Here is a 25,873-nt window from a genome sequence, read left to right on the forward strand (position 1 = left end):
TAAGTCCGCCGGGAACCCATTGGGTCCCGGTGCCTTCCCCGCCTGCATGGAGCTGATGCTTTCCATGATTTCTCCCAGGCCGATTGGTGCTTCCAGCTCCACCCATCTGTCTTCCCCCACCACTGGTAGTTTCAGTCTGTCTAGGAACAGTTTCATTCCCGTGTCCCCGTTGGGGGGCTCGGAGGTGAACAGTCCCCGGTAGAAGGTCTCAAATGCCCGATTGACCTCCTTTGGCTCTGTTACCAGTCTGCCTTTGCTATCCTTAACCTGCGCTATTTCCCTCGTGGCTGCCTGCTTTCTCAGCTGGCGAGCCAATAGGTGGCTAGCCTTGTCTCTGTGTTCATAGAAGTTCCCCTTGTGTCTGACGGAGTTGGTACATTGCTTTTCAAGTGGTTAGCAGGTTAAATTCCATTTGCAACTTTTTCCTCTCTGCCAGCAGCCCTACGGTCGGGGCCTCGGAGTATTTTCTATTGACTTTCAGAATGGGGTCCACTAGATGTTGCCTGGCCACCCTCCCTTCCCTATCTCTGCTTGCCTTGTAGGCTATGATCTCTCCTCTAATCATGGCCTTCAGTGCCTCCAAAAACGTGGAGGGTGAGGCCTCCCAGTTTTGATTGTTCCTAATGTAGTCGCCTATGGCCCGCGATATTATTTGGCAGAAGGCCTTGTCGGCCAAGAGGTCCGTGTCCAGCCTCCACTTGGGAGCTTCTCCCGGCCTGTCTCCAACCTCACATCCATATAGTGTGGAGCGTGGTCGGAGATAACGATCGCGGAGTACTCCGTTTCCGTGATCCCTGGAAGCACCGATTTCTCCACTGCAAAGAAGTCGATACGTGTGTATACCTTGTGCACCTGCGAAAAGAACGAGAACTCCTTTTCTCCCGGGTGCAGGAACATCCATGGGTCCACCGCCCCCATCTGTTCCATGAAGGCTCCTAGCTCCCTAGCCATGCCATATTTTTTTTCCTCCTTCTGGGGTTTGATCGGTCGGTCAGAGGGTCCTGCACGCAGTTAAAGTTGCCCCCATAATCATTCGGTGTGTGTCAAGGTCGGGGATTTCCACCATGGACTTCTTTATGAATTTTGTGTCATCCCAGTTGGGAGCATACACATTTACCTGTACGACCGGTGCCCCTTCCAGGACTCCGCTGACCAGGACGTACTGTCCCCCTGGGTCCGTGACTGTTTTGGTTTCCGTGAACCTTGTCCTCTTGCTAATTGATGCACAATCAATTACTCTCGAGATAAGGTAAGTCATATCTAATCGGCTTTAATCAGCTAGAACTGTACCCAGCAGCTTTGATACAGAAAGTGAAGGCTGCTGGGACGGCATGGGTTCTTCTACCCCACCTCTCAGGGCGGGGCTATGTACATTAGCCAATGGTAGACTCCTGGTCTAGCCAATGGTCATTCACCTCTCAGGTACTGCAATACCTGGTATTACCACATTCACCCCTGTTAAAAAGAACCCAGCGGGGTGATGGCCAGCTTTACTCTCGCCTTTTGCATGGTAGGACCAGGTACCGTGATGTCGAGGGTAACAGAAGAAGTGTTTATGGTGCACCAATCAGATGATCGGGTGGCCTGGTCGTCCTTCTGGAGCGTCTGAGTTTCGGCGATGATCCTGGTGGGAGCCCCGGCGGTTGTGGCTCCGGGAACGTGGTGTCTTCCTCCCAGGCAGCTTCGTCACCCCTAGGCGGCGATGTTGGGGGGAAAGGTGGGCAGGGGGAGGGGCACCTGTAGGGGGCGTCGGTGCCTGTTCGGCGCTGGGTAGGGGCGGCGGCAGTACTGACCCTCCGGTCAGGTGCTGCGGGGAGGGTGGGGGTGGGGGCAATGATGCGGGTGCGTGTGGGGCTCCGGCGGGCGCCAGGTCCCGAGGGGAGACCGTGTCTTGGCGGCCGTTGGGGAACCCTACGAAGGCATACTGGGGGTTGGCATGCAGCAGGTGGACCCTCTTGACCAACGGGTCCGACTTGTGCGCCCTCACATGTTTCCGCAGCAGGACGGGTCCGCGTGTCGCTAGCCAGGTGGGGAGCGAGGTCCCGGAGGAGGACTTCCTGGGGAAAACAAGGAGACGTTCGTGAGGTGTCTGGTTTGTGGTACTACAGAGCAGCGACCGGATGGAGTGAAGGGCCACTGGGAGGACTTCTTGCCATCGGGAGACTGGGAGCTTCCTGGACTGAAGGGCCAGCAGGACGGTCTTCCAGACCGTTCCGTTCTCCCTTTCTACCTGCCCGTTTCCCCGGGGGTTGTAACTGGTTGTCCTGCTCGAGGCGATGCCTTTGCTGAGCAGGAATTGACGCAGTTCGTCGCTCATAAAGGAGGACCCCCTATCACTGCGAATGTATGCGGGGAAACCGAACAGTGTAAAAAATACTTTGGAGGGCCTTGATGACGGTGGTCGTGGTCATGTCGGGGCAGGGGATGGCGAATGGGAACCGGGAGTATTCGTCAATCACGTTCAGGAAGCACGTGCTGCGGTCGGTGGAGGGGAGGGGGCCTTTGAAGTCCATGCTGAGGCGTTCAAAGGGACGGGAAGCCTTTATCAGATGCGTTCTCTCTGGCCGGTAGAAGTGCGGTTTGCATTCCGCGCAGGTTTGGCAGTCCCTGGTGACTGTCCTGACCTCCTCGATGGAGTAGGGCAGGTTGCGGGTCTTAATGAAATGAAAGAAACGAGTGACCCCCGGGTGGCAGAGGTCCTCGTGGAGGGCTCAGAGGCGGTCCACTTGCGCGGTGGCACAAGTGCCGCGGGACAGGGCATCAGGAGGCTCGTTCAGCTTCCCGGGACGGTACAAGATCTCGTAATTGTAGGTGGAGAGTTCTATCCTCCACCGCAAGATCTTGTCGTTCTTAATCTTGCCCCGCTGTGCATTATCGAACATGAAGGCCACCGACCGTTGGTCCGTGAGGAGAGTGAATCACCTGCCGGCCAGGTAATGCCTCCAGTATCGCACAGCTTCCACTATGGCCTGGACCTCTTTTTCGACCGGGGAGTGGCGAATTTCGGAAGCATGGAGAGTGCGGGAGAAGAAAGCCACGGGCCTGCCCGCTTGGTTGAGGGTGGCCGCCAGAGCTACGTCGGACGTATCGCTCTCGATCTGGAAGGGGAGGGACCTGTCGATGGCACGCATCGTGGCTTTTGCGATGTCCACTTTGATGCGGCCGAAGGCCTGGCGGGCCTCTGTCACCAGAGGGAAAGCTGTGGACTGGATCAGGGGTCGAGCCTTGTCGGCGTAATTAGGGACCCATTGTGCATAATAGCTAAAGAAGCCGAGGCAGCATTTTAGGGCCTTGGGGCAGCGAGGGAGGGGGAACTCCATGAGGGGGCGCATGCGTTCAGGGTCGGGACCTGTGATTCTATTTCGCACTACGTAGCGTAGGATGGCTAGACGGTCGGTGCTAAACACGCATTTATCCTTATTGTAGGTCAGATTAAGGGTATTCACGGTCTGGAGAAATTTTCAGAGATTGGTGTCGTGGTCCTGCTGGTCGTGGCATACGCACTTCTCCTTGTTATAGGTGAGGTTTAGGGGTGTGGAGGAATTTGGCAAGGTTGGCATCATGGTCCTGCTGATCATGGCCGCAGATGGTGACATTGTCTAGGTACAGGAAAGTGGCCAGCAGCCCGTACCGGTCGACCATTCGGTCCATCTCCCTTTGGAAGACAGACGAAGGGAACCCTAAGAAAATGGTAGAGGAGGCCATCTGCCTCAAAGGCAGTGTATGGGCAGTCCGCCTTATGGATGGGGAGCTGGTGGTAGGCGGATTTTAGGTCTACAGTTGAGAAGACCCGGTACCATGCAATCTGATTGACCATATCAGATATGTGTGGGAGGGGGTACACATCGAGCTGCATGTACCGATTGATGGTCTGACTGTAGTCAACGACCATCCTGTTTTTCTCCCCGGTTTCCACCACTACCACTTGGGCTCTCCAGGGGCTGTTGTGGGCCTCGATGATGCCTTCCCGAAGCAGCCGCTGGACCTTGGACCTGATGAAGGTTCTGTCCTGGGTGATGTACCGTCTGCTCCTGGTGGCGACGGGTTTGCAATCCGGGGTTAGGTTTGCGAATAGGGAAGATGGGTCGACCTTCAGGGTCGCGAGACCGCACACAGTAAGGGGTGGCAGGGGCCCGCCGAATTTCAATGTTAGGCTCTGGAGGTTACACTGAAAGTCCAGGCCGAGTAGCAAGGCAGCGCAGAGGTTGGGGAGGACGTAGAGGCGGAAGCCGCTGAATTCTACGCCCTCGATCGTGTGCGTGGCTATATAGTACACCCAGATCGCCACGGAGTGGGACCCGGAGGCCAGGGAGATTCTTTGATTGGCGGGGTGTACCGTGAGGGAGCAGCACCTTACTGTATCGGGATGGATGAAGCTTTCGGTGCTCCCGGAGTCCAGCAGACAGGAGATCTCGTGCCCATCGATCTTCACGCTTGTCGAGGCAGTGGCTAGATTGTGCTGGCGAAACTGGTCAATCGTGACCGAGGTGTGTTGCAGCTGGTCGTCGCTGGTGTCGGATGATGGGGTGCCCGGGGAGCACGGGTCCTGGTACGATGGTGGCGCCCATGTGCCGTGGGGGAGACAAGATGGCGGCACCTGATGATCCTGGGTGGACAAGATGGCGGCTCCCATGGGCCGTAAGTGGCAGGGGTTGAAAAAGATAGAGGCGCCCATGGGCCGCCCGTGGTCCGAGGAGGGGAAGATGGCGGCACCCACTGTCCGTACGTGGGGGGGGGGTGTCAGGGCGATCGCGGTGACTGAGCGGGCCTGGCACACCGTGGCGATGTGCCCCTTCTTGCCACAGGCCTTGCAAAGGGCGCTGCAGGCCGGGCAGCGTTGGCGGGGGTGTTTTTGCTGCCCACAGAAGTAACATCTGGGGCCCCCGGGGTTGGCCGGCTGGCGCGTGGCACAGACGTAGGATTGGCTGGGTGGGGTCCCCGGTGGGGCGGTCGTCTGCGGAGTCCACGATGCGTAGGAGGAGTGGGCCGCGCGGCCAGGGGTGTAGGCCTGGATATTGCGCGAGGCGATTGTCATCGATAGCGCCAGCCTTTTGGTTTCCGCGAGGTCGAGCGTGGCCCCTTCTAAAAGTTGCTGCCAGATGTGGTCTGACCCTATCCCCGTGACGAAAGCGCCCTGCATGAGGAAGTTCGAATGTTCTGTGGCCGTGACGGCCTGACAGTCACAGTCTCTGACCAGGGGAATTAAAGCACGCCAGAAATCTTCTACGGATTCACCAGGGAGCTGACTACGAGTAGAGAGTATGTGTCTGGCGAAGAGCGTGTTCGTCCGCTGGGTGTAGCTCTCTTTCAGTAGCGCCATGGCTTCATCATAGATTGGCGCGTCCTGGATAAGTGGAAAAACGTTGGAGCTCCGCCGCGAGTAGAGGATCTGGATCTTCTGAGCTTCCGGAATTGGGTCTGGTACGGACCAGATGTCAGCTTCGAAACAGGCTCGCCAATGTTCAAAGTCCTTTTTGGCGTAACTTGATTGCGGATCCAGCTGCAGGAGATCCAGCTTGATGCGGACGTCCATCTTCTGAAAACTTTAGTGTAATAAATTGATGCACAATCAATTGCACAAAGACGAGAGTTGAATAAACTGAGGCTTTATTACACTTAGATGTGTGGCCTCCTACAGCAGCTGGCGAAATGGCTGCTGTACGGGAGCACACATATTTATACTCCACCTACTGGGCGGAGCCAGCAGGCAGGGACTACCCCCGTACCTGTAGTACAGGGCCTTACCACACATCTCCTAATACATACAACAGTGGTGATTACCACAACCCCCATATTCCTTAGCTGTGCTGCACTTGGGTTCGACATGTCGAGCAACATTGATCTTCAAACAGCATCGAAGAGGCATGTGAGAGAGAAACCAGAACCACACTCCCATCCCTTCTCTGGCTTTACAGAGAATACATTAGGCTGTATTTGACCCTAAAGCCACGATTCAGATGATGGAGGACAAATAATTTTTGGTACCTGTGAGTTTCTGTTTTGAATATATATATTAAACAATATATATTAGTGAAAGCATTCAAGATCATCTGCACATACCTTGTACTGTCAGAGTGATTTTGACAAGCGCAGAACCCATGAGATTCCTGGCCACACACTCATATTCTGATGTGTCCTCCTTCTGCACAGCAGCAAGTCGAAGTGAGCTGTTAGATAGGATTATGATCCTGTTTCCCATTAGTGGCCAACCTTGACGAGTCCACTCAACAGTAGGAACTGGTTCTCCATCGGCTTGACAGTTCAGTATCACTGTGGTGCCGGCATCAGCAATAGCATCCATGGGTTCAACAGTGAATACTGGGGAACCTACGGGGATAAACACCAAAAATACGATAAAACATAGGGTTGAGAGAATTTTTAAAATGGCAAAACCTATGGTAATGAGCAACAGTTTTTACTGCAGGGTACCATAGAAAAATCCGAGTTATGAGTTAACAGAACTGCCACATTGTCAGTGTATCGAGTACAGAGCAAGGCAACTGCTGAAGAAAAGTTAATGGTAAAGCCAAATAAATTGCCCAAGAAGAGGAGAGATGTGGAAGAGACAGCAGAGAGGGAAGTGCAAGGAGGTACACTATGAATACAATAATAGATATAATTTCACAATGTTGCACGTGATTACATTGAAAAACCTCAAAGCCAAAATGATTCATGGAACAGGATATGTTCAAACAGTATTATGACTGAAATCTGGTACCAGGGCAGAAGAGCTATGCTTTAATATACATTGTGTGTTCCTATAGAACAGTCTGTAGCTCATTCTATGTCAACGTTGCACCTGTGAGTGACAAATATTTATGTGACGATGCCACATATGGAGATTTTAAGGGAATAAATTATTATATTGTGAAGTCTTCTTATGCAGTCCCTCATGATCGAGTAGGACTTGCTTCCACTCTGGTTCAATGGTTCTGACATGGCTGATAAGTCCAGGGCATGATCTTCAGACTCTGCCACATGCTGGGCAGGTGGTGCTGGAAGAGGCAGGTACACAAGTTGTATGGCGGTTTGTGCACTCTCTCGGATTCCTCAGCTTCTCCTCTGCATGTTCCTAATGAAGTCCCTTGATGTCTATGGTACCTCCTTCCTGAAAGAACCTTCTCCACATTGGTCAATCACAGGCCAGGGACTCAGATGAGTTGGTGGGATATTTGACCTCTTTGAGGACATCCCTAAAGGGTCTTCGCTGTCTTCCTGGACATCTCCTGCAGCGGCCAGGTTCTGTGTAGTCACGTTAGGATGCTGGTGTCAGGCATACAAGCAACATGCCCTGCCCAGCGCAGCTGGTTTTGAGTGATTACTGCCTCGATGCTGCGCATGTTGACTGAGGAGAGGACAATGCTGTTGGACTGCCTTTCTTGCCACTGGATTTGGACGATCTAGTGCAGGCATCATTGCTGGTACTTCTCTAGTGCTTTGAGGAGTTTGGTCATCCAAGTCTCCTGACCCCCTCCAAAAGGGTACTGGACATCTCCAGAGAGCTCTGCTAGGTTTTACCCAGAGGTTTGCAAGTCCCATGAGTCAAGGTCTGGAAATCTCATTTACGAAAATCGCTTCTGGTAAAAAGCAGCTGCATTTTAAAATTTTGAAACCATCCACTCTGACAAGTACTGTTCCAGAATGATCAGGCAGTAGAAGCATTGATTCAATGCACATGAACTTTAATTTAGACATGCTACATACACGTGTTTGGGTTGCATGCTGGAGTCATTAGCTGATGGTCTTTGTAGTTCAGTAGCCACCCTTTCTTATTTTTTGTGGTGGGTGAAATGCAGCAGACATAATAACTGCTGCAGAACGATGGCTTCATCGCTAATGTCAGGGCACCAGACATTAACCTGCATAATTCTCTGCCAATGGTCACACTCCAGTGGATGTTAAGGATATGTAATCCCTTTCAATACAACAGAGTTCACACGTGGAGCCCACAAAATGATCTGCTTGCATTTAATGGCACCTTGCACCATGGAGACGCCTTCAATCCGAGTGAAGCCTTCGCCTCACTTTTTCTCCTTCTCTCTGGCAAGAGAGAATTAAATCTAATTAGCTCTCAATAGAATAGAGAGAATAGTGACTCCCTTAAACAACAGCGATGACAAATAGCAACATGCTGAAATAATTTCCAGATGCAGCCTGAAAATGCCTAAAAGTCCATTTCCATAATTACCTTCACTGCTACTGGCAATGAAGTCCATGCTGTTCTCTGAGGTTGCAGCTGTGGCTTCAAGTGGCAGATTTTGGTGAGAACATCTTTATGGAGGTGCAGATGCTTCACATGTTGTTTGTCGCTGAGGGTCGGGAAAGGAAGGTTGTTTGGCTGCTGAGAGTCCTTCATCCCTCTCCTCCTTCTCCCTGTTCCAGCAGCTAGCCCTGCTCTGAGTACCCTCTGCTTGTTCACCAAGTCATTCTGTGTCCCCAGAGGAATGCCTACCAGTGCAGCCATGTCTAGGAGCAACTACCAGAATAAATCAACCAGCAACTAACGTTTAAATGGTAAGATTAACTCTTTAATAACAGTGATCGAGGGGTGGGAGTGGAAGTGGGGTTTTTCCTGCTGCTGTTGAACTTGTATCCAGCAGACTGATTACCATACATTGTTAACCAGAATGCTAAGCTCCAAAATAGAAACACCACTGGCAAACCAGCATTGCATGCTAATTGACACCATCACCTGCCTATTCTGCATACTTCTGGCAGTTGCACTGCAGGTATGCTATCTCCCTCATCAATATGCCGTCTGGTGTGACTCACCCCAAAGTGCATGCACATATCACAGAACAACAGCTCAACATAGAGGCGCAATACATGGACCGGTCATGAATAAGCAAATATATTTAAAAGAACTGCTTTACAATTGCAAAGGTGAGCAGTTCTTTGCAGGGTGGGGGGGGGGGGGGGGGGGGGGGGGGGTGCAAGTGTGGGTGGTGGCGGGGAGGGGGGTGTAAATCATGTCCACATGTTTTGGGTGTGTCCAAGCCTGAGGGGGTTCTGGCAGGTGTTCTTGGACGTGGTGTTTGGGTGTCGGGGTGATTCCGAGTACGGAGGTGGTAATATTTGGGGTGGCGGAAGACCCGGGACTCCATTGCAAGATTTAAACCAGATGGAGTTTGATTGGCTTTTGCCTCCCTGATATCCTGGACACGGATTTTGTTGGGCTGGGAGGGCAGGGAGCAGCCGAATGCTGCGGTGTGGGTGAGTGACCTGGCAGAATTCCGGAGGTTGGAGAAGGTCAAGTTCGATCTGCGGAGGTCGGTAGAGGGGTTCATCTGGAGTGGAAACCGTTCATTGACATCTTCAAGGGAGATTGGGGGGTCATCAAGGGGGAGGGGGGCTTGGGGCTAAGGTAAGGGGGTTAAAATGGGGAAGGTGGGACATGGTGGGGGACTGGTGTAGGGGGTGTTGGAGGGTTGTGGTTGTTGGTTGGGTTGATGGGTTCTTCTGATATTCTGTATTCCGAGTATATATATTAAATGCCTTGAATACAAATATTGAAAAAAATAAAAGAACTGCTTTGAATGGGAACTCGGTTACAAGCACCGACTACGAGATGGTAGAAAGGAGCACCCCCCCCCCAACCCCGCCGCCCAATCCCACCGCCCTGCCCTTTGGTTGCTGGAGTTCCTTCCATCTTCGTTTCCTTTCAGCTAGATAAATATTTTTATTTTCATTTATATATTTCATAGGAGCAAATTGTTACCTTTAGCTGGAGAAAATTTGCTACATTTGAGGTTCGAGCCTGGACGGTGTCAGGCCATCGACTCTAGCCTGTCATCACGCCTAACCTCCTCACAGTTATTGCATTATCATTTTACTGATCATTTTTGCTGTCTCCTGCAGCCTCTGTTCTCCCAATGTTCTTTAAAGACTCCCTACTTATTCTGACCCACCCTCATCCTGGTCACAGCTCGAGTGCACATTAGAAGTACTGAAAACGTCTTAATGGTAAAACGGTGATAAGGCCAGCAAAGGTTTGTAGTTGGATCGCAGCCACTGCGGAGAAAGTCGCCTTCAATAATACAATGTAGGGTGAAAATAAACCTCTAGTTCTGAAGGCTGTTGTAAGAAACCCTTGGCAGGGGAAACAAGAGGGAAAGAGAACTGTATGGAAATTACTGCACAAAGACTTTCAAGGGGAAAGGAGCCAGATGGTTCAAGGAAGGTAGGAGCTGTTGAGAAGGTGTTGGTTACAGAACCTGTTTCTTAAAAAAATCTTCCTAGCCTTTACTAAGTTAACACCAAATCTTTCTTAACTACTTGTAACTATACAGTAAAGGATACAGGAAAGGAGCTATCTCCATGTCTATCTTTTAATATGTTATTGCTCAACATCACACTGACCCTCTGCCTGGGCTGTGTTCTTACATCACTGTATTGGTGGTATTGTACACATGCCCACATCAACCCTTAATTGCAAGACTTTCTCCCTCCACAACCCCCCCCAGTCTTTATCTTATGGGTTTAGAGTTACACTAGTTCACTTTATGTCTTACATCGTTATTAGTATTAATTCTATTCCATCATTATTGCTGTCACTATATTAACATTAACAACATTCACATTACCCATCTCCCCCATTCAAGCCCTTGAGTTTCGACGTTCAGTCTGGAGGCCTTATAAACCTTCAACATCTCATTCACTTGTCTGTCGAGAGAGTGGTAGGTTCTGTTGGTTCTGGTTCTTACTGTTGGATTGGAGCATGTTTTAATCTTTAATTCCATTGCTTTATGTTGAACCATGTTGGTTGGTTTGGCTGTTGTGTTGATCCATGTTTGCTGTTACTCTTATTAGGAAAATAAAGGTAGTTATAAGGGAATTATATTTGTATTGGTAAACATTAGAAATAAGGCACAGTTTTAAGTGAGTTTAATTTAATGTTTCTGTGCCTGGAAGGGTAAAACATATAGTTAGATTCATGCTGGACAAAGGTGTTTGTATGTGTGGAGATTGGTTTTAATTCCAACTGTAATTCTGTTGTGCTTAGAGGGGGCTTCATCATGCAGGGTAAGTAAACCAGCAGTCGTTGCTTAGCAACTGGGGCTTTGTAAGGGAGAGAAATATTCAAGTTTAGCTGAATTTGTTTGCAGTTGGAAATGGGTAGTCAGAGAGAAGGTAACTCACAGCTCATCTAGAAGGTTTTAGCAGACTAATGAGGGAATATCTCCCTCAGCCTTGATAGAAGAAAAGCCATATTCTGGAGCAATGGTTAAGAAAACAGATGCCGGAACCCTAAAGTCCAGCTAGTTATGGAAACTAGAGAAATGAAGAGAAGTTTCCAAGAAGTCTGGAGTTAACGGAACAGAGAAAATTGGGACCAGAACTGTTCAGTAAAGTCATGGAGATTTGAAAAAGCATTAAATTGTGAGAGGCCAGCAGGATATCTGTAGTACCATTAAGGTTTGTGAGTAATTACTCGAGTTTGGGAGACATTATTTGAAATAAGTGTGGAAATCAATGGCTAGACCCCAGAGTTTGTTGACAAAGGAAACCGGAAGGGAGAGGTGTAAAACCTTACAGTGAAACCTTAATGGAAGCAGTGAAAGGAAAGCAGAATTTAAAAGAAGATTTGAAATTGTGACTTTTGAAGGCTGAATTTGAAATCACTCGCGTGGAAGACACCCATGAGAAGGGTGGCTCATGGCATAAGAACCATCTTGGGGGAATTTTTAGGAGAAATCCACAGACATTCACTTGGGTTGAGAGAGGGGTGTATCTTTGCACAGTCATCTTGTGTGCTTAAAAGGGACTTTTTGTGTTAATGAGACCATTGTAATTTGACATGTACTTTGTAATCCGTGTTAATCTTAAAATCTGTGGATAATTATTTAAGATATAGGTAGATTGAAGCAGTATTGTATAATAATCCACCTTTTCATGTTTAATAAATGTTTTCTTTCTTCTTGTTAAAATTAATCAGCGGCCCTGTAACTCTGTTTCTCCACAATTTTTTTTTTTTAAAAAGCAAAAGTCTTTTGAGTCCGGGTTCCATTCTGGGATCTTCACATCCAGTTATAACATCAACTGGTATCGTAAAGCTCTCGGTCGCTTCTTGACGAGTAGATGTACATGGTATGTGTCTCCTTGGCTTTTTCTTTTTCTTTCTCAGCTGAATGCCCTCTGGGAGGCTGAGGACGTGTTCCTGTGGCAATTGGATGGTTCCTTGCTATGCTCAACTTTGCGTTTTGTTGACGATGGTGAGAGACTGGTATCCAGTTCCAGTATCACTTGTGGCTGTGGCATAATGCCTGTACGTTGGAATGTGTGCACAGTGGCTGCTGTGTCAACCAGCTGTACCATCGTCTTAGTTGGAGGTAGAGGCTTCTCAGACTGTTGATCAATCTCTGATATTCTTTTCTGATATTCTAAAAGCAATCTCTGATATGCTTTTCACAGTAACTTCATTTGAAGCCTACTTGTGACAATAAGCGATTTTCATTTTCATTATTACATTTACTGGAGGTGTCATGTCATGATAATCTCGTGGATGGTAGGTTAGTCTGACCATTGGGAATTTCCAGGACCTGGAATGATATGGAAAAACTTGCTCTGCAAGGAGAGGAGACAGATCGATGTGAAATCCGAGTCTGAATGCTTCTTAGTGTTTGAGGACTCAGGATTGTGCTGTTCTAGCTGGCCATATGACAGTGGCAGTTTTAACATCCTCCACCATCTCAGGAGAGCGAAAGGCTAGGTACAATGGCATACATTAGCTTAAAGATCTGTTTACTGCCATACCTCAGTGATTCTAGGCATTTCTCACTATGTTCAATAGGGACAACATATGCTTGAAATTCATTGAGTTTTAATTGAAGGTCTATCTTTGTTGACTTTGTTTGTACAAGTTTATCATTTAAGTGTTTCAAGTGCTCTTTCAAGTGTTGTACTCCCTATTAGCGGCATTCAGTGTTCCCATCAGCTATTGTTTTTCCTTAACAAACTCATCTTTGGCATTCAAAATTTGATTCCCCACACTGGACAGTGGCAGAGTATAATTCCTCCATGCTAACCTTCAAACTCTCATTCTGTAATTGTATGTCTGCCAATTGTTTTTGAAACACCTCAACACTCTTTAGTAAGAACTTTCTACCTTTGCTTGCCATTCCACGTTCTGGATTTTCATCTCTTTGTATACCTCTTCGGGAATGTAATATTTTTCCAAGGTTCCGTCCAAATGTGCAACTTTTTCCTTCAGCACAGTTCCTTTACTGCACCTCGGGTTCTTCCCAGAATATTGAAGATTTCCGAGTCTTCTCTGAAAACTGGTTGCTCAGTTCTTCCAGAGTTTTCATTAAATTCATTTTGTCTCACTTCGTAATGTTGCAGAGGAACAAACTCAGATTTGAGGGATGTTTGTAGTGTGCGAAGGTCCTTCAACAGGTTTTCCTTTTCATTGCAAAGCTCACTTCATCATGAGTTTTCTTATAGTATACCAGTGTCTCAGAGAGCTTGTTCTGTTGTCCTGCCATTCTGTTGTTCAAAGGTAATCTTTATTTCATCATGTTACTGAAGTGTTATGTAATATGTTTGAATTTGATCTTGGAGGACAATTGGCTGTTCTTTCAATTGTTTAACTTCTTTGCCCGACTCTTGTATTCAGAATCTGCATTTTAATGAATTTGTTTGTCACTACTGATAGCTCCAATGCAGTAGTTTTCTGTAGTAGCATCAACATATTTTTAAACTACTTTTAACTATATACATATACACAGTAAAGGGTATACGAAAGGAGCGATCTCCATGTTTAGGTCTAAAGACTACACTGCTCAACACCACACTAACCCCAAGTCTGGGTCATGTGCCTTCTTGCATCACTCTGTAGGTAGAGCTATACTCAGTCCCACATTAACCCTGTGTGGGCCTTCACATGGTTTAGCTTCGGAAGGGCAGCCAGCTGGACTGGGGATAGATTGGAACTTATCAGCCAGATACTTGTGGGGGCAATTAACAGGAAACATCAACACAAAAATAGTATTTGTACCATTTGGCCTTGTATATATTTTTTACTGTTTTAAGAAAAAGATATGGAGATTTACCAAAAGGCTTTTAGCTTTACATTATTCAAAAATCAATCAATCAACACAACAAGACATTTACAAGGGAGAAAACAAATCGATGCCTAGGCTTGAAAACTGACCACCAGCATCAGCTTGCAGTGCCACCATAATATGATAGAATTGTACACTGAGTCTGAAAATGATTTATTAAATCCCAAAACTAGTGTTTTAAATTGAAGTAAAGCAATCTATGCAACTGAGGGATTTGTTGGCTAAGGTGGATTGGGAGGCTAAACAAAGTGATGTAGACAATCAATGGAGGGTATTTAAAGAATTAGTACATAATTTGTAACAAATATACATTCCTTTAAGACAAAAGAAACCCACATTTAAAATGTTATTCCTGTATGCACACCAATTGTTTTCCGTCAACTTTCTGATTATCTAATCCCATGTTCACATTTTTGATAGAAAACCCCCATATGAATTGACTCATCAGTTTGTGATTACAGTGTTGTATTCAATTCAGTGGTAGATCCAAAGTCATAGATGAAAAAATATGCAACTTGTGCACTGGTTCAATATGCAGGGACATTAGGCAAAGAATGCATCATGTGATCTGGATATTTTGTAAGGGGATTGAGAAAATACTCTTCAGAGTCATTTGGAAATGCCCTAAAAGCCTGCAAGAGAACAGTTTCATCTATTCAACATGGAGAAGTCTTTTGCGTGATGGGAAGACAACATTCAAAGACGTGTAATAAAGCAAAAATAATTGAAAGATTCAGTCATCTTTTAAATAATAGGAATGTCTCGAACCCAATGGAATGAATCTTGAACAGAGTGAGATTTATCCACTGTAGCTCAGACTGATTTAAAATTGCCCCTCCCTCGTTAGTGAAGTGCTTTTAACTAAAATATTACAACTTCCATTTACAATAAAATTCCTTCATGATGGGAAAACCATTGTTACTTTTATGGTTATTACGAATGTTTTAAAGTACAAATTACTTGTAAGTAAATGCAATAATACAGACTTACTCTGCAGAGTCAGGGTCACACTGCGCTCAACCACACCAGCATCATTCGTAGCAATACACTTATAATTCCCCGCATCTTCATTCTAGAGATGGAACAGAATGTATGCATTTTGAATGTACATTCAGAGCTGTCACTTTTCTAACACAAACACTGCCCTCCAAATCTTAACCCGAATCTAATAGCACGGATACCAGAGACAATAGATTAACTATCCTTATAAAGAATAATTTCATGGCAATTAACAAAGTTATTTTCTGGATGAACAACCTCTTGGGGAAATATGTTCTGATTCAATGGTATCCATGAATGGTGCAATAGCAAACCTGCCTGTATAAAATGATTACATTGTCAGAGTATCACAATGAAATTCGGCAGTGAAATATTGTGCTTACAAATTTAAGCAAGGGTTTTATTCTGGTAGGTTGATTTCCAAAATTACATTAATATATGCAACATCCTGTTTACAGTCAGGATCATAATATCTAGCATGATTATTAATTTTAAGGTTGATATGATATCAACTATTTCATACTGACTAAACAATCAATTCGATGGAATAAATCCACATTTTTAGTCTTCCAATATCTATTGCCTGACTTACCACTGTGCCGTAAATGGCCAGTGAGCCATTGTGGAGCTGGCGAATCCTGTTGGTGATCTGAATATGGATTCCTTTTTTACTCCACTGGATAGTGGGAGATGGATCACCTCGGACCTCACAGTTCAGGATAGCATTGCCTCCAAGAGACTCAATGTGGTTTGGGTTGAAGTCACCGTCAAAGATTGGAGGCTCTGTGGAGTTAATAGTCAGTGTTTAATATTGAACAAATATAATGACGCAATTCATGCTTGACTGACAGACCATGAAATTAAATCATCACATGCAGCACTGATAAAACACATCATCTGAGACATGGTCAGTTTAAAAAAAAAATTTTTTTTAGAGTACCCAATTATTTTTTTTCCAATTAAGGGGCAATTTAGCATGGCCAATCCACCTACACTGCACATCTTTGGGTCGTGGGGGCGAAACCCACGCAAACACGGGGGAATATGCAAACTCCACGCGGACAGTGACCCAGAGCCGGGATCAAACCTGGGACCCAGCTCGGTGAGGCAGCAGTGCTAACCAGTGCGCTGCCTGAGACATGTTCATTTTCTGTACACTTTTCCTGAAACCAAACATTTAAAATTTTACTAACTTTGCAGGTCTTTCACACACAGGGGACTTGTTTGAAATTCAGAGGCTGTTGTTTACGATTTCCTAACCAATAATTTAAATGGACAGATTGCCGATGTGTTTGTAATGTATGAGAAGTGTGGAGTTGGAAATAAACCCATAAAAATGTATGTTATCTATATGAATTATTGAAGAACCAATCCTGAGAATGCCAGTAAAGCTGCCCTCCCAACTCAACTGGGCTTTCTGCACCCATTAAAAATGCTTTCATATTTATACAAGAACTCATGGCAATTACCTTACATAACCCCTTTTAACTATGCTGTAATGGAGTAATTTTGCATCAATTGTACTGAGAAAGCAAGTGAAATAATAGTATTAGGTGTAATGATTTCAACACATCATTCTATTTCTCAATGCACAGTTTCAGATTTGTTTTTTAATTCCGTAACAACTATTACGGCATAGACTAGATGAACTAGTTGGTCTTTTTCATACGTTCAATATGAAATGAGCCATCTATTGCCTTGTCAACGATGCCCACATCGGGAATGGAAAGAAAAACAACATTCACAAAATTGTTTATGTTTTCAGCTTGGCAGGCACCCAGTGACTCCGATAGATCAATTTTGAGAACCTGAAGTGCATCTTAAACTTTATAGATGCTCATACATTACGGCTTCATAATTTCAGCATTTTCTGTGGACATTTCAATATTTAAGCCAATTTGGGTAGAAATCCAACTTCCAATTCTGTAAATGTAATTCAAACAGATTTCTTTGAAGTGAACAGTACTTAAAAAGGCCGACAGTGCAAATAAAACAAAAGGAATTCAGAGGCTTTCCTCAATTCACCTTTGACATAGACAGATCCAATGGCTTTGATGGATCCAACTTTATTTCCTGCTGTGCAAACATATGTGCCCGAATCATCCTTTGACACCTTCTCAATGACCAATTTGCTGTGTCCATTGACATTGTCATATTGAGCTGTAGGAATAAAATATGCATTTATTTATGAGAATTAAGTTATCCGGTCTATTTCTCAATTCTAAATTTATGATTTCAACATTTTCAATTCTGAATTTATGATTTCAACATTTGCTACTCGATACACTGTTTCAGATTTGTTTTTTCATTCTGTAAAAATGACATTTTGCTGATGGATGTTTTGAAATTTTGTATCTTCACAGAATCAGCTTACAGGGGACGGTTGTTTGGTCCTGTGTTGACTCTTTGAATGAGCAGTCCTGCTTAGTCCCACTCTGTAAGTTCTTCATCTTTTAAGGAGCTGCCTAGTTTCCTTTTAAAAGTATCTGTGGAATCAACGTCTGTCACCTTTTCAGTTCGAGCATTCCAGAATATGACACCTCGAGTGAAAAAAAACTCAGCTCCACTCTCAAACTTTTGTTGATGATTTAAAATCCTGATTATTAACCTACTCCCCAGCGAGAGTAATTTTTCGCCATCTGAAAAATCATCTTGAAAACTTCTCTGTTCCAAACTCTTGTCATAGCTGGAGTCCCTCATCCCTGGAAACTTCCTAGGAAACATCCTCAGTACCCTTACTGAAGATCACACATTTTTCCTGAAGTGCGATGCTCAGGGTTGTCCAGTTGAGGCCTAACCAGTTTGTCTTTCCCTCTCCACCCAATTGTCTCTCCTCTTCTATTAAAGATAGTGACTCACGCTGGAGTTTTCTTCCACAGGTGGCAGCAAAACTCTGGTCCTTCACTTCGGTGGTCATTTTTTGTGCATCAGCCTATACAAGAAGAAGTCACTACTTATTTGACATGGAGATTTCATAGCAGAGCCCTATCCTGTCTTTATCTGAAATTCATCCGCAGACTCCAATTGTCGTCCTTAGTAAAGGAATGCTTGCTGGTAGACGTCCAATGTTTGAGAAAGAAGGGAAGCCCGACAGGAGGAGCTGTTTAGCACAGGGCTAAATCGCTGGCTCTGAAAGCAGACCAAGGCAGGCCAGCAGCACGGTTCAATTCCCGTTACAGCCTCCCCGCACAGGTGCCGGAATGTGGCGACTAGGGGCTTTTCACAGTAACTTCATTGAAGCCTACTTGTGACAATAAGCGATTTTCATTTCATTTCAGAAAGTTGAGCATGTGAGTGGCTGGCTGAAAAATTATTTAATAGTTCAAAATAAACCAATTTCTCTACAGAAAGAGAATGGGGACAAAAAGTAATTTTAAATGGTGTTTTCGGCAGGGCAAGGAAGCCCATGACCACACTACTAAATGGCAAACCTTGAAAAAAGTGACCAACAATTGAAATTAACTACCAGAAAAAAGAACACGTAGGAAAAACCCAGGAATCATTTTAAAAACAATTAAATAAAATGCTTTTCTGTGCGGGTGAGATGGGCCAAAAGGCCTGCCTCATTTTCAACTGTGATATTGTGACAGTAATCATGGTTTTCCTCTTTCCAAGACCATAAACGTTCAGCCAATTATAGCACTCCCACTTTGACTCCCACTCTGGCTGAGCTCAGTTAAGTCACAACAGGCCAAATATATTCCTGCCACATGATGATCAGACCACTTTCTCACAGGCAATTGCAGATGAACAATAAATGCTGACCTTTCCATCCCACGAATGAAGATATAAAAACAAATATGGAGGATGGTTTTAATGCGCCAGCAGATAAATCAATCCACAGTTCAACAATTTCTCCTATTCAGCTGCGGTAAGTGATGCACAATCAATTACTCGAGAGACAAGGAGAGTCATACTAATCGGCTTTAATCAGCTAGAACTGTACCCAGCAGCTTCGATACAGAAAGTGAAGGCTGCTGGGACGGCATTGGTTCTTATACCCCGCCTCTCAGGGCGGAGCTATGTACATTGGCCAATGGTAGAATCCTAGGTCTAGCCAATGGGCATCCACCTCTCAGGTACTGCAATACCTGGTATTACCACAGTAAGTTGTTCTTTTCATGATTGGACACTTGTTCCTGGTACTAGAATTCCCACATTTAATGAGCAGTTTATGGGATGTCCAACCGTTTGTATCTCATTGAGAAGCAGCTAATGTGTTGCAATCAACAAGATCATGTACATCTAATAATGTTTTCAGTATAATATGCTGAAGAAGTACACAGCTTTAAGATCATGGGGCTGAAACTGCTCTTGGGTTATAGTGTAAAATAGATATTAATGGGAAATAAAATCTGACAAATTGTACAATTTGCCTATCACCCATTTTGTGCTACCACTAAAGCATATTCTTACCGGGTATAATGTTGTTGTTGAATGCCCAGGTGATTCTGGGTGTAGGAATACCACTTGCTGCACAGCTCAATGCTAGGTGTTCCCCTTTGTTTAAGGATTTATCTCCAGGCAGTTCTGTAAAAGCTGGGTGGATGTAGACAGTCAGGCTGAAGGTCTTGCTGTCTCGACCGGCCACATTGGCAGCTATACAAGTGTAACTACCAGTGTCATCAGGCTGATGGGAATAAGAGAAAATTAGAGACATGTTTTTGTGGCACAAGCAGAAAATCATGGTTTCTCCTCATTCTTGCTCCTCTGGCAACCTCCTTCAGGCAAGGAAATGACGTGATCTGAGCTACTGATATTTCCACAAGTACTGTTGGTGTTAGCTGATGATCAGCACAACTGACGACCTGCTATTTATTCCAGGTGGAATTCGCTGAAACCCAATGAATGTTATATAGTGTATATTATTGGTAACACATTTGCAACATAGACTTCGCATTACATCACAGAAAAATGAATCCCGAAAACGGTCACTGTTGAAGGAACTAAAGGGTTACTATTGGACAAGGGGGATCTGGCTGCTGGCAAGTACTGAGCTGACAGTGTGAAGGAACGAACAAACACAGTTGGAGCAATGAAGCGCATTGAAACACCCCGCTTTAATTTCTGGTGCTCTCTCCTGGTTATCTGTCCCCATTATTATTCCAAATATTAATCACACCCAACAAAATGAATCTATTAGACCATGGAAATATTTTTTTAAATTCATGCTGTAGACTATCTTGGTGAGGCTCTGACTGATTCATGCTAAACATGTCATGGTTAATGCCATATTAGCACAGACCAATGGGAAAGCTTGATGGAATTCTATATTCATTGACATATTGACACAGATCTGATTAATACATGCTGAATATTTTTCTTGGTTCAATACAAAGACTAATCATAACTTTTTTGATAGGTTTTAGTTCTAAAAAGCAACACTTTTTTATATAGTTGTATATCAATGGTTGACGATGGAATTATTCGTTTAAAATTTTATACACATATCTCGTGGAGAAAGAACAAGGGACTGCGGGTGAAATGAAGATTGAGATGGCCAGATAGGTGCTAGAAATTCTGAGATTGTGATACTAAATGCAATTTCGTATAAATGTCACTATTTTCAAGGCGCTAACAACTGTAGTTTTTTTAAAAATTGCCTGATCTGGTAGCATTACCAGCTGGGCAACACGGTAGCGCAGTGGTTAGCACTGTGGCTTCACAGCTCCAGGATCCCAGGTTCGATTCCTGGCTGGGCCACTGTTTGTGCGGAGTCTGCACGTTCTCCTCGTGTCTGGGTGGGTTTCCTCCGGGTGCTCCGGTTTCCTCCCAGTAGTCCCGAAAGATGTGCTGGTAGGTAATTTGGACTTTCTGAATTCTCCCTGTGTGTACCCGAACAGGCGCCAGAATGGGGTGACTGGGGGCTTTTCACAGTAACTTCATTGCAATGTAAGCCTACTTGTGACAATAAAGATTATTATTATTAAAATTAGATTACAGCTATTACACAACATCCTCAGAAATTGCAAATTTTGCAAACACTTTTTTGGATTGCGTCAGTAATTGAACTAGACATATGCAGTTCAAGAGAAAAAGAGAAAAGAAATATTTGCAAGTATATCCTGCCTTTGTGATCACAGGACGTCCCAAAATGCTTCACAGCCAGTGAAATGGTTTTGATGTGTAGTCACTGCTGTAAGTAGGAAATGCAACAACCAATCTGCACACAGCAACTTCATAATGACCAGATAATCTGTTTGTGTGATGTTGATTGGAAAATATTGACCAGGAATCCAGGGATATTGGCCTTGTTATTCGTTGAAAGTAATATGGGATCTTTTACATCCATCTGACAGGACAGATGGGACCTCAGTTTAATATCTCATTCGCAAGGCAGCACCTCTGACAGTGCAGCACTGGAGGTCAGCCATGATTATTGTGTTCAAGTTTTAGACTCCGGGTCTTGAACCTCCAACTTTGTACTTGGAGGTGAGAGTTTTACAGACTGAACCCCAGCTGAGATGGAATCCTGTGCTTCATAATCAATTATATTCCAGTTAATTTAAATTAAATTATCAATGATTACTAACTATTTAATCAAAACAATCTCATGCATTGGCGAGACTTTACATTTTAACCTGCAAACAGCAGAAAACAATTTTTAAAGTTTATCTCTGACCTTACCATAGTATTTTCCACAATGAGTTCTCCTGGCAGCATCAACCTGTATTTTCCTGGCATGTCGTGCAGGATTATGCCATCTTTCTGCCAGGTAAGCACTGGCTCAGGAACACCATCGGCAATGCATGGCAAAGTTCCCTTAGATCCCTCAATCACAGTGTACTTAGTATCCATGGTGCGGATAGTTGGGGGGACTGTGCAAGGCAGATTGAATAAATAAATATAACTCAAAGCAGCATGGTGCAAATCATGAACTCATCACATGGAATATATTGGGTGCAAATCACTGTGGTATACGTTGGAGCTTCAAATTTTGATGCCATCCTCAAATAGTTTATTTTTCTTTTATTTGATAAAAGTCCCCTGCCTACACTATGCATCAAGCCTGAAGGATGCGGTCAGGTGACTGGTACTGTATTAATATCATTCTTTGACTGTGAGTTGGAGACTGAAAACTGGGCAGTTTGTTTCATTCTTTGCTTTTCCGGCAGTGTTTCCCTTTTTCTTTGTGCCTCCCTCCTTGACATCATGGTTGAGATCTCTAGCTCTGTGAAGCAAGTCCATATCTACACCAACTTGTGACATGGAATCACCCAAGCTTGTAAACCTGAAAGGGTGCACTGGACTTGTAGCTTTCTGATTCCAATTTACACATCCCACCGAGGCTCAACCAAGGTTCTCCACCACATCTCATTTCCACACAAGCTGCTTGTGCATTTCAAGTAGCGAGAGAGACAAAAATCCAATAGCTCAATGGCAGAGCCCAGCCATGCCAGTAGGGCGAGGGGGAGGTGGAAGATGAGGGAATCCTCAGAGAGATCCTAGGACAGATCGGCATTGGTTGGGGTCAAGTTTGGTGGGGTGAGGAGGAGGATTAATTTTCCTGTTATGACCAGAAAAATTACTTCAAAAGTAATTTGTTTTTAGTTGGCCAGCCCACAGTGATTCCTTTAACTACTGCGGGTTAGTGCCATCGACAATGGGCAGAGCTTGCATGGCGCACAGTCTGCACATTTGTGCATTGAAATTGCAGTAGTGACCTACTGATATAATTGGATCCTCACATTTCAAGGAACCCACGAAGATGATAGCGGTTCTGGTGTGAGTGGGAATACAGTATTAGATTCTGCTTTTTTAAAACCCCATTTTATTGATTGATTAAAGAACTCCAAATGCTCTAAAACCAAAAGATGCTCATGTGGATAGTGGAACAAAACATTACACTTACTGTGAACAGTCAGAACCATGACAGAACTGCTGGAACCGGCAAGGTTGGATGCTGTACAGGTGTATCGTCCAGTGTCTCTAGGTTGGACAAACGCAATCTGCAGGGCACCAGAACTGAGGATCCTCTGACGAATGCTCTCTGTAACTTGTTTGCCATCCTTGTTCCAGGTAACATCAGGAATTGGGTAACCCTTGGCCTCACAGATCATGGTGACCGATTTATCCAAAGCAACAACATAGTTCTTTGGATGGGCTGTTATAACTGGAGGCACTTGAAAAAAGAGAAAGAGCTAACTTTAATTAAATTACATAAGTATCAGAAACATTTAGACATAGTAACACAATGTTTTTATTCTATATTGCAGGACAGGCTCGTCCAAACATTTTAAATGCAAGTTTTCTTACTCGTGGTCTGATTACCAAATTTCAGAAAAATAAGGTATGGCACAATGCAGACTAAATTTCAAAAAAAAAAATTGAGGTACTAAGAAAATGAAAACTTCTTGAGAGAAAAAAAAGTGATGCTGAGTTCAAGAAGATTAATGAAAGCGAGAGTTGAGTGTTTCCGCCAGTGTTTCCCTTTTTCTTTGTGCCTCCCTCCTTGACATCATGGTTGAGATCTCTAGCTCTGTGAAGCAAGCCCATATCTACACCAACTTGTGACGGGCCATTCCCAGTCTCAGGGTGCCCAGTGATTCTCACCTCACAGTGGGTGAGAGTGAATGACTGAGAAAGCGGAGACTGAGAGTAAGGCAGACACTTCCTCTCCCACCCTCACTCTCCCCCTCCCTCTCCTACCCGTGCTCTCCCCCTCGCTCTCCCCCTCCTGCACCCACCCTTGCTCTCCCTCTCCCGCTCCCACCCTCGCTCTCCCCCTCCCTCTCCCACCCTCACTCTCCCCCTCCCTCTCCCACCCGTGCTCTCCCCTCCCTCTCCCACCCTCACTCTCCCCCTCCCTCTCCCACCTTTGCCCTCCCCCTCCTGCTCCCACCCTCACTCTCCCCCTCCTGCTCCCACCCTCACTCTCCCCCTCTCTCTCCCACCCTCACTCTCCCTCTCCCACTCTTCCCCCACCCTCTCTCTCCCCTCCCTCTCCCACCTACGCTCTTCCCCCACCCTCTCCCACCTGCACTCTCCCCCTCCCTCTCTTACCCTCACTCTCCCCCTCCCACTCTTCCCCACCCTCTGTCTCCCCCTCCCTCTCCCACCTGCGCTCTTCCCCCACCCTCTCCCACCCTCCCTCTCCCACTCTTCCCCCACCCTCTCTCTCCCCCTCCCTCTCCCACCTGCGCTCTTCCCCCACCCTCTCCCACCCGCGCTCTCCCCTCCCTCTCCCCCCTGTGCTCCACTGGCTCTCTCTCATGTGCGCTCTCCCTTCTCTATCTTTATCCCACCGCGATCCCCCACCTCTCTCTCCCATGCACGCGCTCCCCCGTCTCTTTCTCCCATGCCACGCACCCTGTCTCTCTCTCCCATGCCTGCGCACCCTGTCTCTCTCCCACATGCACTGTCTCTGTCTCTCTCCCACATGAACTCTCCTTTGTCCATGTTTGAGTTGGGGAACGAGGGAATTTCAGGAGCGACTGGAGTGTCATTACTTAAAGAGGGCCTTTGAGCCTGTGACGGCTCTCTGCAAGACATATTTAGTTTGCCCCACTCCCATGCCTTTTCCTGCAATTTGTTTCCCCTCAGGCACTTATCCAATTCCCTTTTAAAAGCCATAATTGAACCTGCCTCCATCAGACGCTCGGGCAGTGCATTCCAGATCGTATCTATTCACTACATAAAACAATTTTTCCTTGTGTCGCCTTCGATTCTTTTGTCGGTCATTCCAAATCGGTGTCCTCTAACTCGTAGCCCTTCTGGAAGTGGGAACAGTTCTCCTTATATACTTTGTTCAGACCCCCATGATTTAGAATATCCCCATCAAAGCTGCTCTTCTATATGGAGAACAACCCCAGTTTCTTCAATCTACTCCTGCAACTGACGTTCTGCCAAGCTGGAAATAAATGTGCACATCACAAATTTGTGCCTGAGGAACCCATGTAGCATATGCCAATGCTCAACTCTGTTTGGCTTCCTCTCTTCTCAATACCAAACTTTGTATACTCACAGAACATTACACCCTTTCCACAGCTGCTGTGTGTCACTGCACAGAGAGGACTTCAAAAATAGACATTAACAAGAAAACACCAAAGAAAATTAATAAAAACATTACTCTTGATGTAATCCATGAAAAAAAAATGATTACTGACCTCTTTTAAGGTAACCTGTCCCTTCCCAAAATAATCCACCTTAATAATTACACTTTTTGCAACTTACCCTGCACTCTCAGTTTTATCTTTCCCAGGGCTGTGCCAGTTGGGTTCTGTGCAACACACATGTATGTTCCAGTATCCTTCACTGCAGCACGGGTAATCTGAAGACCCCCACTGGGTAGCACCGTGTAATCCCCTCCTGTACAAGAAAAAGCATCGCGGTAAGGCAAGGTAAAGTCACCATAGTCCTAGGTGACCATAGACTGCTTTCCCGTTTGAGGGGGAGGGGGAGAGCTGACTGGTGGTGATTTAACCCGAGGGTCACCACACCTCAGGCAAGGTGAGAAGACGGGGCCTTCATGAATAACCTTATGAATAACCTTAGCCAGGACGGGAATTGAACCCGAGCTGCTAGCCTTGGTCTGCATCATGAACAAGCTGTCTAGCCAAGTGAGCTAAACAGGCTTTATCCAGCGAAGCACTGAATCACAACTCACAAAAAATAAACTGAGCTTAGGTTTGTGGAGAAATGTTACCAAATCATTGACTTTATTGACTCTGGAACTATTATCAAGGATGAAAGGAAAAGTTTCAACTCAAGTAGAAATGTGAGGCAGGATTCTCCGTTCCCAGTGCAGTGAATGGAGTTTTGGCTGAGCGCCAATTTCTCTGCTCTCGCTGGCAGTGGTGGCAGGGCGAATT

General features: G+C 45.5%; 1 protein-coding gene across 2 annotated transcripts in view; it reads right to left on the reverse strand.

Annotated features, from left to right (window-relative positions):
* hmcn1 (hemicentin 1) overlaps positions 1–25,873 on the reverse strand; it is an 838,180-nt gene that overhangs the window by 67,066 nt on the left and 745,241 nt on the right. For both annotated transcript variants that reach the window (XM_072511251.1, XM_072511250.1), the window contains exons 80-87: positions 25,236–25,370; positions 22,915–23,184; positions 21,690–21,880; positions 19,479–19,692; positions 17,088–17,222; positions 15,655–15,845; positions 15,054–15,135; positions 6,061–6,327 (exon numbers count right to left, since the gene is read on the reverse strand). In XM_072511251.1, coding sequence (XP_072367352.1) covers positions 6,061–6,327; positions 15,054–15,135; positions 15,655–15,845; positions 17,088–17,222; positions 19,479–19,692; positions 21,690–21,880; positions 22,915–23,184; positions 25,236–25,370 — 1,485 coding nt within the window. The remainder of the gene's footprint in view (positions 1–6,060; positions 6,328–15,053; positions 15,136–15,654; positions 15,846–17,087; positions 17,223–19,478; positions 19,693–21,689; positions 21,881–22,914; positions 23,185–25,235; positions 25,371–25,873) is intronic.

This window comes from Scyliorhinus torazame, chromosome 7 (genome assembly GCF_047496885.1).
Source record: "Scyliorhinus torazame isolate Kashiwa2021f chromosome 7, sScyTor2.1, whole genome shotgun sequence".
NCBI lineage: Eukaryota > Metazoa > Chordata > Chondrichthyes > Carcharhiniformes > Scyliorhinidae > Scyliorhinus > Scyliorhinus torazame.